General features: G+C 46.9%; 1 protein-coding gene across 2 annotated transcripts; it reads right to left on the bottom strand.

The window, feature by feature from the left end:
• Positions 1–813: 813 nt before the first annotated feature.
• CHCHD5 (coiled-coil-helix-coiled-coil-helix domain containing 5) lies at positions 814–5,765 on the bottom strand. Of its 2 annotated transcripts, none has more exons than XM_023742822.1 (4): positions 5,500–5,765; positions 4,257–4,426; positions 4,018–4,183; positions 814–1,000 (listed from the first exon to the last, which is right to left on the bottom strand). In XM_023742822.1, exons 2-4 carry the CDS (start codon positions 4,283–4,285, stop codon positions 977–979), a joined length of 219 nt encoding a protein of 72 aa, XP_023598590.1. In that variant the 5' UTR covers positions 4,286–4,426; positions 5,500–5,765; the 3' UTR covers positions 814–976. The 2 variants fall into 2 exon arrangements, with proteins under 2 accessions (XP_023598590.1, XP_023598589.1); XM_023742821.1 differs by having other exon boundaries at positions 4,257–4,397.
• Positions 5,766–13,982: the final 8,217 nt, after the last annotated feature.

Raw genomic sequence — 13,982 nt, 5'->3', positions numbered from 1 at the left:
GTGGCTTACCTGATCCCCTGCTACTCTGTTCAGGGCTCTTTTCTAGTGACAGCAGCACACCTGGCCTGCATTTGGGGCAGGCAAGGACAATGCCCCTGAAAACAACCCTCAGTGACAGATGGGGAGCTGGTTGGTGAACACCCCAGCTTTCAGATGAGCCCCAGTTACACAGTGGTAACCGCCTTAATAATGCACCTTTGATTGGCTGCCTTCCTCTGTCTCACTTCTCTGTCACCAGCGTTTCTGAAATCACTTCCCAAATATACTATCTGTACTCAAATTCTCAGAGTTGGCTTCTGGAGGAACGCAAGCCAAGACAGAAACCCAGTGTAGCAGATGTCTAAGTCACATCCTACAATCCAGCTGCTTTCAATAATAAAGCCGGTATCTTCATCCCCGTCTGCCTAATGCCCATGTCTGTTTTTTAACTGGTTTTGAACTAAGAAGGGAAAGAGGTGTGTTATATATTGTCCACCCCCAAGCACCAAGTAAATACTTAATAAAGATTCGGCGAATGCCATGGGGCCGCTATGAGTCAGAATTGACTTGGCGGCACCCAACAACAAAACAACAGGGTAGAAAGGTGAAAGGACCTTTGCCCACGTGGATGCAGCTGGAGGGAGGAAATCCTTGTTTGGCAGGGTTAACAAGAGAAGAGGGGGGTGTCTTAACCCTGGTGAACAGGAGCATGTTGCCCCTTCCCAACCCTTCCTTAGCACATCAGGTGAAGCTGGGGAAAAGAGGACCTGGGTTTCTTCTCAGCTAGCTTTCCTAGGGCCCCTTCAGGTGCTAAAGGCAGAAAGCAAAGCTGGTACACAAAGTCTTTATTTGTTGGAAAAACTAATATCCAGTGATGCCAGGCCCACGTCCAGGGCGCGGCTGCAACCAGGACTCCACCAGGCCACTCTGTGTGGGGGGGTAGGGGCATCAAGTGTGGTCAGTTACTCGTGTCCAGCTTTCCTGCAGCCAAGAGTCCTCAGGAGGCAGGAAGCGGCTGTGCCTGTGGAGAAAACACATCAGCATCTGCTGGCACCTCTCTGCTCAGCCCTGGGATCACTGCCAGGGAGACTGTGGACACAGCAGCGGCTGCCCCTGCAGAGCCCACAGTCTGGAGTGGGAGAGTGCAGGTGACGACTTTGGCCACCTGCCATGTGAACAAGTCAGCCATGGTGAACTGTCATGAGGAGAGCAGGGAGAGCACCATTCCACTATGTTTCCTGAGTACTTGCTGTGTGCCTGGCAATGTTATAGGCCCTGGGGACCCAGCAGTGGACACAACAGGCAAAAGTTCCTCATTCTGGAGAGTTTACACTCAAGTAGGGAAGGAGAGACCACAAATGAACAAAAATATGTCAACTGGTGATGAATTCTATGAAGAAAAGTAGAACACAGTAAGGAGCAGAAGTGTTGGGTGCTTGGGGGATATGTGTAATACCTTGTCAGCTACAAAAACATGCGATGTTCCATAAAATCTTTATATCATGCTTTATGAGATGAGAATGCTTGTTTGCTATTCTGTAGAACAGAGACTAGAGGAGGACTGCTGCTCAGTGTCCCAGACCAGGGAGGAAAAGCTGTAACTGGAATGCTACCACCAGGAAGGACATGGGCGTGGGGAGGAGCTGGGTTACCTGATGCACCAGGGAGCCAGGAGAGGGCTTTAAAGGGGAGAGATGTGACGTGACCTCACTCGTGTTTGGCTATGGGGAAGAGTGGACTGTGGCGGACAAGGCTGGTTGCTTGCCCAGGGAGGGAAGGAGTAACTGGCCCTGAGATGGGACGGTGGCATCTTTACTGCTCAGATGCCCGAAAAACTTGAAAGCAAGTTCATCAATAGATGACTGAGAAACTAGCGTGGACAATATGCAATCATTACTGAATGTTTTCTGAGGAGAAAAAAATCCTTCCAGCTGGTATCTGCTCAACCTTTCACTTACCCGGCCTTTTCTAAAAACCAGTAACTTTAGGGCCTGGTTAGAAGGGTGTTTCCCCAATCATTAGCCAAGATGTCTCTCAAAGCAGGCAATGGGCAGGGAAGCAGTTATAAAACAGTAGGATATAAGGCATGACGGATGGAGCCCAGGAAAGGATTTGGGGCATCATGGAAGGCTTTCTGAGGGAGGTGACATCTAACCTGGGACAGGAGTTAGCAAAGCGATTGATTAAGAAGGACAGTCCAGGCAGAAGGAAACAGGTGGACAAAAGCCTTATAACAGGAGGAAAAGATTAGTCCAAAGGACTAATTGTCCACAGCTACCAAGGCCTCCACCCGACTGAGTCCAGTACAGCTAGATGGTACCCGGCTACCACCACTGACTGCTCTGACCAGGATCACAACAGAGGGTTCTGGACAGAGCTGGAGAACAATGTAGAGCATAATTCTAACTCACAAAAAAAAGACCAGATTTACTGGCCTAAAGGAGACTGAAGAAACCCCGAGACTATGGCCCCCAGACACCCTTTCAGCTCAGTGGTGAAGTTACCTCCAAGGTTCACTGTTCAGCCTGGGAGTGGACAGCCCCGTAAAACCAAATGAGACTAACGAGGTACAGGAATCCAGTGACAAGGGCCAGAAAGCAGAAGGGGACAAGGAAGCTGGTGATAGGGAACCCAAGGTTGAGTAAGGATATTGTTGATGTGTTGTGAGATTGTTAACCATTGTCACAGGGCAACATTTGTAGTAACTGTTAAATGAGAAATTATTTTGTTCTGTAAGCCTTCATCTTAAGTGAGAATAACAGCACAATTCGAAGAGCGTAGTCAATGTCACTGAACTGTGCATCTAGAAATTTTTGAAATGGTGTATCTTTGGCTATGTGTATTTTCACCAAAAAAAAAAAAGGTTGAGAAGTTAGAGGGTTGACATGTTGTGGGGTTGTTAACCAGTGTCATAAAACAACATGTGTACTTCTGTTTCATGAGAAACTATTTGTTTTGTAAGCCTTCACCTGAAGGACAATTAAAAAAAAAAAGAAAAGCCTTGTAATAGGAAAGACAAGCACTGAGTAACTGAGCGTTCACTGAGGCTGGAACCTAGAGCTTTAAGTGGAAGTAGAGAGAGGTGGGGCCAGAGACCTGCAGGGCTGACATCCTGCAAGGCCCTGTGGGCTGTGCAGTTTAAACTTGAGCCTGGTTGGAGGAGCCATGCAACCGTTTTTAAGTAGGGGCAGCACATGGTTAGATTTCCTCTGAGTGCACTCTGGGACCATCACAGAGAACAGACTGAAAAGGACACGCTAGAACATGGAGGTCTGGGAAAAAGCTGGTTTGGTGGTAAGAGAAGATGGGGCTGCAGAGAGAAGCAGGTGAGAGAGAATTTAGAGGGGGCTGGAATCGACTGGACTCAACAGCAAAGGGTTTTGTTTTTCTTTGTTTGGAGAAAGATGTGACCCCTGCCTTTGGAGCCTACAGTCCAGTGAGAGAGGCAGTAAATATCTAAACCAGTGTTTCTCAATCTTTTTTTCCTAATTTCCCCCATCCATGAAATTTTTGTATCACAGATATACTGTAAATGATTATATATTGTATACACTAAAGAGTAAGACTTTTGCTCTCCCTTTCCAGCCTCCCACCTCAGCCACTAGCCAGTATAGCTGAGGGGCAGTGAGAAAGGAAGAGAGCATGTGAGTGAGTGAGCATGCGTAAAAGGCAGGAGTGGATGAGGTCAGCCTGGGCAGACCATACAGAACCCAGCAAGGACAAGGGATTTTGTTCTAAGTGTCAATGGGAAGCCACTGGAGAGCTTTAAGCAAAGACACAATGACGAGATTTCAGTTATTAAATACCTGCTCTGGCCACTGTGTGAAGACAAGAGGGGAGTCAGGGAGGCCAAGAAGAGGGCTGGGGCAGGTATCCTGGTGGAGGATGGTGGCACGGGCTAGGCATGGCAAGAAATGATAGTGTTCTGGTATACAGTGAAGGCCTGCAGGGTGAAGGGAGTAAGGATGAAGGGGGCAGAGCAGGGCAGTCGAGTGGGAGGACAGGGGGACCTGGATGAACGGGTGAGCCTCCCCTTACCTCCACAGTCGTGGGTGAACGTGGAGGCTGCACCTGCTCAGCACACTGCAGGAAGCGGCGTACATACTCCGTGCAGTTGCCCACAGCCGCCTCATTCTGTCGCAGACATTCCTCAAAGGCCAGGAAAGGCTCAGCACAGACCTGGCGGATCTGGCGGATGATTGGGCTATGGGGGAAGGGTGTTTTAGAACCTAAGAGACCCCACTCCACTGCCCACCCCCACCCTGCCCAACACTCACTGTGAGGATGTACAGCGAGCAATGCTCATCTTGAGGTGGTGGCAGTCCCGCTGCCATGACTCAGGCTTGGCCGCCACGCACTGGCCATACCGCTCCAGCTCCTGACCACAGTAGCGGGCAGTGACCTCCAGGGCCGCCTGCCTGTAGGGCAGAGAAGTCTGAGGATCATTCTGGGAAGAGGACAGAAGGAGGCCTGATCTGGGTCTCAAATAGGACTAGGGGTCCTGGGTAGATCTAAAGTCCAAAGGATCCTGGGATGTGGCCACAGAGGTGTAAAGGTGTGGCCTAAGCCCTGGGGGTCATGGAGCAGACTGGTGACTCCTGAGGAGATAGTGGAGGCCCTAAAACTAGGCCTGGTTGTTCTACGGCAGGCCTTGGGGTCCTGGAAGAAGACTCTTGAGTCCAAAGTGGTATCAGGGGCATCTTGGAGTACATCTGGAGGTCATGGAGAAAAGGCTTGGAGCCCTCAAAATAAGACCTAAAGTTTTAGGAAGAGGGTCTGGGAGCCCTAAATGAGTTTGTAGGTCCTGAAAGTGAGGACTAGGGGTCCAAGAAGTGGTATACTGCGTCCTGGGGAAGGGTTTCTTGGCCAGAGAGTATTAGGGATGAGGCCTGGGGCCAGGGGTTCTGGCAGTAGACTTGAGGCCCTGGGGTAGGTGTAGGGATCCTGGGTGTATCTGTGTATCCTGGGAACACGATCTGGAAGCCCGGAGTGAGGATAGGGCCCTGCAATAGATCCAGGGAGCTCTTGGGGTTCTTGCAGACAAAGTCTGGGAACCTAGGGGTCTAGGAACTAGTGTGGGTCCTAGTGTAGGCTCTGCGGGCCTGGGCAGATTTAGACTATTCAAAAGGTATAGTCTCCTAATCCTTGGGGAGGAACTTGGGGTTCTGAGGACAGACCCAGCAGCTCTAGGGGTCTTGAGATAAGTCTGGAGTCCTGAAGGTGCACTGTGACGGGCCTACCCCAGGTTTGGGGTCCTGGGGGTAGAGCTTGGCTAGTAAGTGTCGGGACCTGGAAAACCTCTCGTAGGAGGAGGACGAGGGGCGGAGCCTGAACCCTCAGAGAGCGGGGCCTGGACACCCAGGGGGGTGGGGCTTATGAGGGACTACGCTGAACGCTGAGTCGGATCTTAAAGGGAACAGGGAGATCAGTGCTTCTTCATGGGGTGCAGAACAATGTCCAGGTCTCTGGGGAAGAAAAAGAACGCGGCGCAGGTACACGGTGGGCGCTCCCGCTACTCACATCTCCAGGCAGGTGACGGTGTGCTATCAGGGAGGGGCGACCCGCCTTTTCCGGTATCAAGTTGTCATGGCGGCGCCCAGTCCGAGCTTTCTCGTTTTTTCCGGTCAGAGACGGGGCAAGCAGCCTTTCCTTTCAAGCCCAGCACGTCATGGTGGCGCCCTCCCTCTTCTTCCGGCCCCGACCTGTAATGGCGACGCCCCAGTCGTCTCTGTTGCTTCCCTCTTCCTGTTCCAGGCCTGCCATGGCGGTGCCCGGGTCCACCGGAAGTAACTAATCGGAAGTAAGGCGGTGCGTCGGCCCCACTGCGAGCGCGGCGCCTTGTGGGGCTGGCGGCAGCCGGGCGCGCCCCTGGCCTCTGGGTTGGCGCTGGTGACCAGCACTGGCCGTCTTGCGGCCTCTCACCATGCTGCTGTTTGCCGGACGGGTCTACTCGGCTTGGCTCGACGCCGCGGCCGGCAGCTGCTGGGGCTCGGGGACAGGGAACCAGATCTCTGATGCCCCGCTGATCGTACTCGCCACTGTCTGTTCACGCGCTCTCCGTCCTCTGGGGAACTGGCCCGTGCGCGTGTACGGAGCCAGCGGTGGGGTCACCAGCTCGACCAGTCTGTCTAGAGCCTCCCAACAGCTCAGCCTGGGATACCCAGACGATACTTCTATCCTTTGGCATAAATTCTGAAGCCAGAGCAGACATGGATTTTAACCCTGTCTTCGCTGCTGTGCAACCATGGGCAAGTTACTACCCTTCAGTAATTCCTTCTGGTGTGGTCATTTTGATTCAATAAGATAGTGCCTGTTAGAGAATTTAGCACGAGGTCTGGTATACAGCATCGCTAGAACTTGTTACTACTAGCTTTCTCTCCTCCCCACCCCCACACACTTTCCAGTGCTAAAAAGTACAGTCATTTGCCCTGGCAGCGTCTCATATCGTTGTTTTCTAAAGCGTGAGGCTAGACCTGTAGGGTGGATTTCCTTGTCTGTAAGGCTGAGCGTGGGTATCTCTTGGTCAGAGAACAGAGCATCAGTCAGTCCTGCCATCTAGTGCTCAGAGGCCTTCCCAGACTCCAGCCAAAGTGAGCATGAAATGAAGTTAATCATAGTGTTTAAGTGAGACAAGAGTTATTTGAGCAAGTGACTTAACTGCTTGGAGTCTCGGGTATGTTGGTCTGTAAAATAGGAATGATGACAAGGACATCCTTCACGTAGGACATAGTACATATGAATGGTTTAGCACAGAACCTGTACCCTCAGGAGTTCTGGATAAGTGAGAGTTGTTACAGGAGGCTGTAACCCTGAGCTAACCTGGTTGGCAGTTGACATCTTATGACTGTGCCACCGGCCATCTGAACCTAATGGTATAACTGTTAACTTCCTCTCTAGGGATCAGATGTAAGGGAGAGCTAAGTGACTGGGTTTGGAGTGAGGCAGATCTGGGTTTGAACTGGCGATGTCAGAAAGTGTCTCTCTGGGTTTTGATTCCCTCTGTAACTCCTGCCTCAGGATGCCACTGTGAGAAGAAACTGAGATGACACATGCGAAGCACCTGGTGTGGAGTACTTTGGACTTTTTGTTCATAGCCTTACCAGAGTTTGTTATTATTGCATACATGTGTTTATTTGCCTATTTTCTGCCCACTTCAAGACCCTGTGAACTCCACGAGGAGAGGGGCCTTGTATCTCATGTCACCTCTTACGCCTACATGTGGCACAGGGCCTGGCAGAATAAGAGTGGAATGAGTGAAACCGTATGTTCACAGGGTTGCCATGAGGATCAAAGAGATTCATTCATTCATTTGTATGGTACTTACTAAGTGCCACCTATGTGGCAGGCACTGTTTTGGGTCCTGGGGAAACAGCAGCATACATAACAGACAAGAGTTTATACCATAGTGGAGCTTAACATTCTGGTGGGGGAGACAGTGATCAGAGTAAATAAGAAAAACATATACTAAATTAGTGCTAAATGCTTAAGAGAATGATCAAGCTGGGAAGGGGAGGGGAAGTGTTGGGAGGGTGGCAATTTTAGGTGGAGTGTCTAGGTGATATTTGAGCAAAGACCTGAAGGGGCTCCATTGCTCATGGCCCTGCAGCAGGATGAGGTAGAGACTGCCCCACTTGGCAGCATGAAGCAGGAGCTGGCCCAGGGTTGGTGCCTCTTATACAGCTGTGACTTTTACTGCAGGGAAAAGATAGGCAAGATGCTCTCCTTTGCATTCCAGAAGATCAAGTGTTCCTGTGACACTCAAAAAGCAGTGTTTCTTCTGGGAACACTTTCTCATAGAACCAGAGCAATAGTGGGTCCCAGGAAGATTCAGAGATCTGAGCATTTGAGAAAAAATTCAGGAGCAACAAGTATGTCCTTGACTTTCCCCATTCGTCACTTCTCATTCCTCCTTCCCCTGCCAGCATGCAGGTTCTTTTGAAGTGTGGAGGCCTCTGTCCCACAGTCAGCACGGCTTTGTGTTTATGTCCAAGACAGTGGTTCTCAGACTTTGGAGTAATCATAAAAACCCAGGAATTTTTTTTTTTTTTTTTTTTTCATATTTTTGCCCCTACCCCTACTCTCAGTTCTGATTCAGTATGTTCAGGGAGCTTGAGACCAAGGAAACTGCATTTTTTGCAAAACACCACAGGTGAATTCATTGCAGTTTGAGAAACTTCTATAGCCCAGCATCCCCCCAAACTTGCCTGATGTTAAGAATCACTTGACGGGCAGTTACGTGGGAATAATGATTCCTTCACAGAGGTGTGAGAATTCAGTGAGGTGATACATGTAAGAGACTTAACGCAGTGCCTGGCATATAAGAAATTCTCAAAATATGTTAGCTGTTTAGTATTGTATTATTAGTTATTATTTTTCCTATTTTCACATTCTTTCAGAGAGCACCTCACTGCTCCCCTCATGTACATCCCTTCATTTTAGGAGTGAAGGTAATAAAGATGTTGGTGATAACAGTAACTCCTGCTTATTGAGCTCTTGATATGTGCTAGGTAGTATGGTGAATACTTTATATATGCTTATTTAATTTTTCCCCAAAACCTCATTTCTTAGCCATGTATGATTAACATGTGGCAAAGAAGTGGGCAGAGCGGGGATTGATGCTTGGGTGTCTTATGTCAGAGCCCACACTCATGGCCATCAAGCCAGGTGTCGCAAACCGGGAGATACCTCAGAATCACTAAGGAATTTTTTTTTTTTTTGGTCTTACTAATTTCACTTCAAAAATTATAAATGCTTGCCACAACTATTGATAGAGTACAAAGATTTATAAAGAAACATTTACTAATCTCCCCCACCCTGAGGTAAGCCATGTTTCCAGCTTGGGGTGTTACCACTCATACCGTTTTCCTTGAGCATAAAAATGTCCCCAACACAATATGGAACGGAGGCTTTGTTGTCATACTTTGTTTTCATAACAGTGGGACCATACTTTGCAAGTCCCTTTTCTCAAGAGGGATTGTCTTGAACGTGCATCTGGTTTGATGGGAATAGATCCGTCAGGACATACCACAGTTGATTGTTTCCTTAGTCAGGTTGGGCCCACCACAGCACTACACTAAACATCATTGGGCCTGTCTCCTTGCATACTGGTGCTTTTATTCAGAAAGCTTTGGAAAATACAGATTCCAGATGCCCTCCTCACCACCTCCAAAGCATCTCTGGGGTGAGGCTCAAGCATCTATATTTCTTAGTGCCCCCAAAGGGTTCTGAGGTGCTGCTAAATGGCTACTGGGTGCTCTGATGAAGAGAGGATAAATTCGCAATAGTACTCCTAAACACCTCCTTACCTTTCCAGTTGTAACATGCTTTCAGGTACATGATCTCTGTTGATCCTCACTATAGAAGTCAGACAGGCATAATTATCATCATTATTGTACCATCACAGATGAAAAGACTGAATCCAGAAAGGTTTCCTGTTGGAACGTTATGATGAGTCTTGTAGGGAGAAAAACATCAGCAAAGTTTAGTAAAGCAAAAAAGAAAGTTTTATTCAGCCTACATTCAAAGAGACAAAAGTGGGAAGTGGACAAGCATGCTGCCAGAGCCACATCTGCCCAAATCCGAGGATTATAAAACAGACAAAAGTGGGAAGCAGACAAGCATGCTACCAGAGTCATGTCTCCCTGAGTCCAAGGAAATATTACAGAATAGGCAAGAATGGGGAAATGGACAAGCATGCTGCCAGAGCCACGTCTGCCTGAGTCCAAGGAATGTTACAGAATCATGAGTACATATTAACATTACAAATGGGCAAAACCATTGAAAAATTCACCTTTGTACAGATTGGCTAGAAACTGTGACCCTGCAGTTTTTCTTTCTTAACAATTATTGGTACAGGCTTCAGTAACAAGTCAGGAGGGTCCTCATTGCCCCAACAAATTTTCTGTTTACTAAAGGCTAATAGGGAAATGCTGGTGGCGTAGTGGTTAAGAGTTTGGCTGCTAACAAAGAGATCGGCAGTTCAAATCCACCAGGTGCTCCTTGGAAACCCTCTGGGGCAGTTCTACTCTGTGCTTTAGGGTCGCTATGAGTCAGAGTCTACTTGACAGCAATGGGTTTTTTTTGGAAACGCTAATAGAAAAGAGTGGAAAGTCTTGTGTGTGCTGTTTGATTGGCTTCTGTGAAAGGTTCCCTAAAAGATATTTTCCAAGATTGTCCTAGCTATTGTTTTTATATCTCAGGGCCCAGTTGATGTGTCCTTGGCAGTCCAGCTCCAGCTGGGTCGCATTCTCTATGCTCAAGGACAGGGAATAATGACTCCAATATTATTTCCTAAATCAGGAGCCATAATTGGAACTTAGGTCAACCTTTCTGACTCCCAATGCCGTGCTTCTCCCGTTCTGTGTTAATGCTCTCTCATGACTGAGACGTCCATACTGGCCAGGAGATGGGCACATCCAGAGCTGGGCCCTGGCCTGTTCTGTGGGAGGAGGAGGCAGGTGCAGGACTAGCAAAGAGCCTGTGTTCCACCCACCGTTATTTTTTTCAGGAGAATTCAATTTGAAGTAGGGAGGTAGTGGGGCATGCTTTGTGGTTAAAGGCTTAGGCCACAACTCGTTAGTTTTATCATCTCGGACAGATTTACTTAGCATCTTTGACCCTCAGTTTCCTCATCTAAAAAGGAGAGAACCATACCTACCTGCTGTATGCCTCATTAAATGGTACACATCATAATTATACAAAGGCAATCTAGAAGAAGTAGTTTATAAAAGGCCAGGATGTCCTTGCTTATGAGTGTGTGTGGGCAGTTAGCCCAGTGCAGGGGTCTGGCTGTTGTGTATATCAGGCAGAGCCATGAGTCCTCTGAGAAGTTTGCTGTCCTCCCCCCAAGCCCCTGCCTCTCTCAACCCTGCACTACTCACTCAGCATTTTGTGTAAACAGAATATGTGTATACAACACGCATCACATGTTACCAGACTTTTTTTTTTTTTATATATATATTTTATTGTACTTCAGGTGAAGGCTTACAGAACAAATAGTTTCTCATGAAACAGTAGTACACATGTTGTTTTATGACATTGGTTAACAACCCCACAACATATTAACCCTCTAACTTCTCAACCCTTTTTTTTTTGGTGAAACTACACATAGCCAAAGATACACCGTTTCAAAAATTTCTAGATGCACAGTTCAGTGACATTGACTACGCTCTTCCAATTGTGCTGTTATTCTCACTTAAGATGAAGGCTTACAGAACAAAATAGTTTCTCATTTAACAGTTACTACAAATGTTGCCCTATGACAATGGTTAACAATCTCACACACATCAACAATATCCTTACCCAACCTTGGGTTCCCTATCACCAGCTCCCTTGTCCCCTTCTGCTTTCTGGCCCTTGTCACTGGACCCCTGTACCTCGTTAGTCTCATTTGGTTTTACGGGGCTGTCTACTCCCAGGCTGAACAGTGAACCTCGGAGGTAACTTCACCACTGAGCTAAAAGGGTGTCTGAGGGCCATACTCTCGAGGTTTCTCCAGTTTCCTTTAGGCCAGTAAATCTTGTTACCAGACTTTTTTGTTGGTTTGTTTGCATGTTGCTCCCCCAATGAATTTCTAGAGGAATTCTACTTCTTCCCCTAGAGTGAATAAGTGAGCGGCGTCCCCCAAAGTCCTAGTCTTAGATGATCTCACTGATCATCTTGAGACACCTCTTCATCCTCTCTTGCAGCAAGGTCTCCAATGCAGCCTGGCAGGCTGATTTCGCACAGCTCATTACCTTTGGTCCTGGCCTCTGACTCCTAGTATAGCCACAGACCCTCTGCCACAGAGTCCCCTGAGAAGCTGGTTCAAAAGCTCAGCCCTGGGATCCCTGGGGATGGGGCCCTGGACTCTGTATTTTTAATAAGTTTCCCAAGGTAATTCTAAGCATAATAATGTTTGGGGATTCATTGAGAAGCCAGAGAGACAAAAAGGAAGCCCCTCCTTAGGCTGGTTCTTTCTAGAAGTAGGGTCCTAGTCTGGGTATTTGACTCTGTGAGGGGTATCCTGGAGACAAAAACACTTGAAAACAAATAAATATACAAAAACTCTACCTAGCCCTCTAATTAGCAGTTCATTTGGGTTAAAAAGTACCTTTTTAAAATGCAAATACGTCTTGGCAAGATTAACAATTATCTTCTTCCTACTGCCCAGCTGAGAACAGCACTGAGACCATTTTGGTTTGGCTTTAGGTGAGATTGGCATGTTTCCATGGGAAGGAAGGGAGGGTGTGGTGAAACGAGTGGGACAGGAGTCTGGAAGGCTTACCAAGAGGAGGACAGGCCAGGGCAAGTGGGCATGTCAGATTTGAGGGGGGCGGCAGACTGTGTGTTAGAGTAGGTGTCAGGACCTTCTGATGGGAGGATGCACTTGTAGAATGTGACTGACCCAGGAGGGCGTTTTAGTCCAGTGCTTCATATCCTGGGCAGGCTGAAGCCCACCAGGAATGGCAGCCCAGAAAGGACTTTGACCAGATAATCACCAGACTGGCAGTAAAGAGTCCTGAGCCTCATTCCCCTGAGAGGGCTTGTGGCAAGGAGTGATGGGGATGGCTTCAGAGAGGCCAGTGCCTGGGTGTGTAGGTGATTTTCAAAAGGGGACATTCTGAGAAGGATGCTATAGATTAGAATAGGGTCTCCTGGATTGTTGAGGGCTCCTTCTCTCCCCCAAGGTGGCCTCACCCACCACCTTCAACTCTTGGGTTTTTCCATATTGGCCTCTTCCTGGAAGTTCTCCTTTCTCCAGATCTTGGCTTTATAGAGGCATGATAGTTAGGGGAAAGTCCTGAGGAGACCCATAGATATCAAAACTCCAGCTGTGAGGACAGCGATGAGGGGATACACTTCTAGCTGTTTCATTTTTCCTGACTAGCCAAGTGGCTGGTGACAACTTCAGGACCCAATGTTGAGCCACGATAAGTCATGAGCAAAATAAATGATTGTTTTAAGACGCTAACTGGTGGTGTTTGTATATTACCAACACTTCATTTCTAAAGATACATAAATATCCCAAAATTTTATTTATAGTAAAATCCTTTCTGAAGACACGTTTGTGTACTATTACTACTCTGTTTATAGAGTTATTGCATTCATTCTTGTATATAAAATTTTCCTTTTAGTAGATACGTTTGTTTGTGTCCTGCTAACACTTTGAGGAGCCCTGGTGGTACCGTGGTTAAGTGCTTGGCTGCCACTTCAATCATAGAGGTAGATAAAATACCATTCAATCTTGTGATTACCACTTTCCCTTGAATAGATATAGTCATTCAATCTTTATTTAGCTCATTCAGTCTTATATAGCTCATTCTTTTCAGTAGAGATACTCATTTGTGTTTTACCAAGGCTCCATTCATATGTATCAGTCAGTCTTGTGAATAGCTTTTTCCTGTTTTGTCAGAGTTGTATCCTACCAAACTCCATCAGAGAGATACTTAATATAAATTCAGTATTTTAACTCTCTCTTTTTTAAAGTAGGTAAAGTGTGTGTGCTACCAAAATTCCATTCATAAGCACATATAACTTATTATTCATTCTTGTGTATTAAAGTTTCCTTTTAGTAGATTCATTCATAGAGATACATCATATAGCATTCAACTTTTGGGTAGTTTTTTTCATTTCAGGAGATAACTTCTTTGTGTTCTACCAACAGTCCATTCATAGAGATATATAACATCATTCAAACATGTGTATAGCATTTTCCTGTTAATACACTTGTTAGATTGTGTTCTTTCAACACTACCTTTATAGAGATACACACTATATTCAGAGTGCATGTAGCCTTTCAGTAAATACTTTTCTGTGTCCTAATAAAACTCCACTCATAGAAATACATTGCATATATTTCAGTCTTGCATAGAGTTGCCTTTTCAACATACACACTTACTTGTTTTCTATCAACACTCTATTCACAGAGATGCATAACATGTAATCTTCTCTTTAAGTAGAATTTTTGTTTGTGTTCTTCCAGTGCTTCATATATTGGGATATATCATTGGATCTTGTATATA

This window comes from Trichechus manatus, unplaced genomic scaffold (assembly GCF_000243295.1).
Source record: "Trichechus manatus latirostris isolate Lorelei unplaced genomic scaffold, TriManLat1.0 scaffold00219, whole genome shotgun sequence".
Classification (NCBI taxonomy): Eukaryota; Metazoa; Chordata; class Mammalia; order Sirenia; family Trichechidae; genus Trichechus; species Trichechus manatus.
The sequence above is the reverse complement of the archived record's forward strand: the minus strand, read 5'-3'. Positions and strand labels throughout refer to the sequence as shown.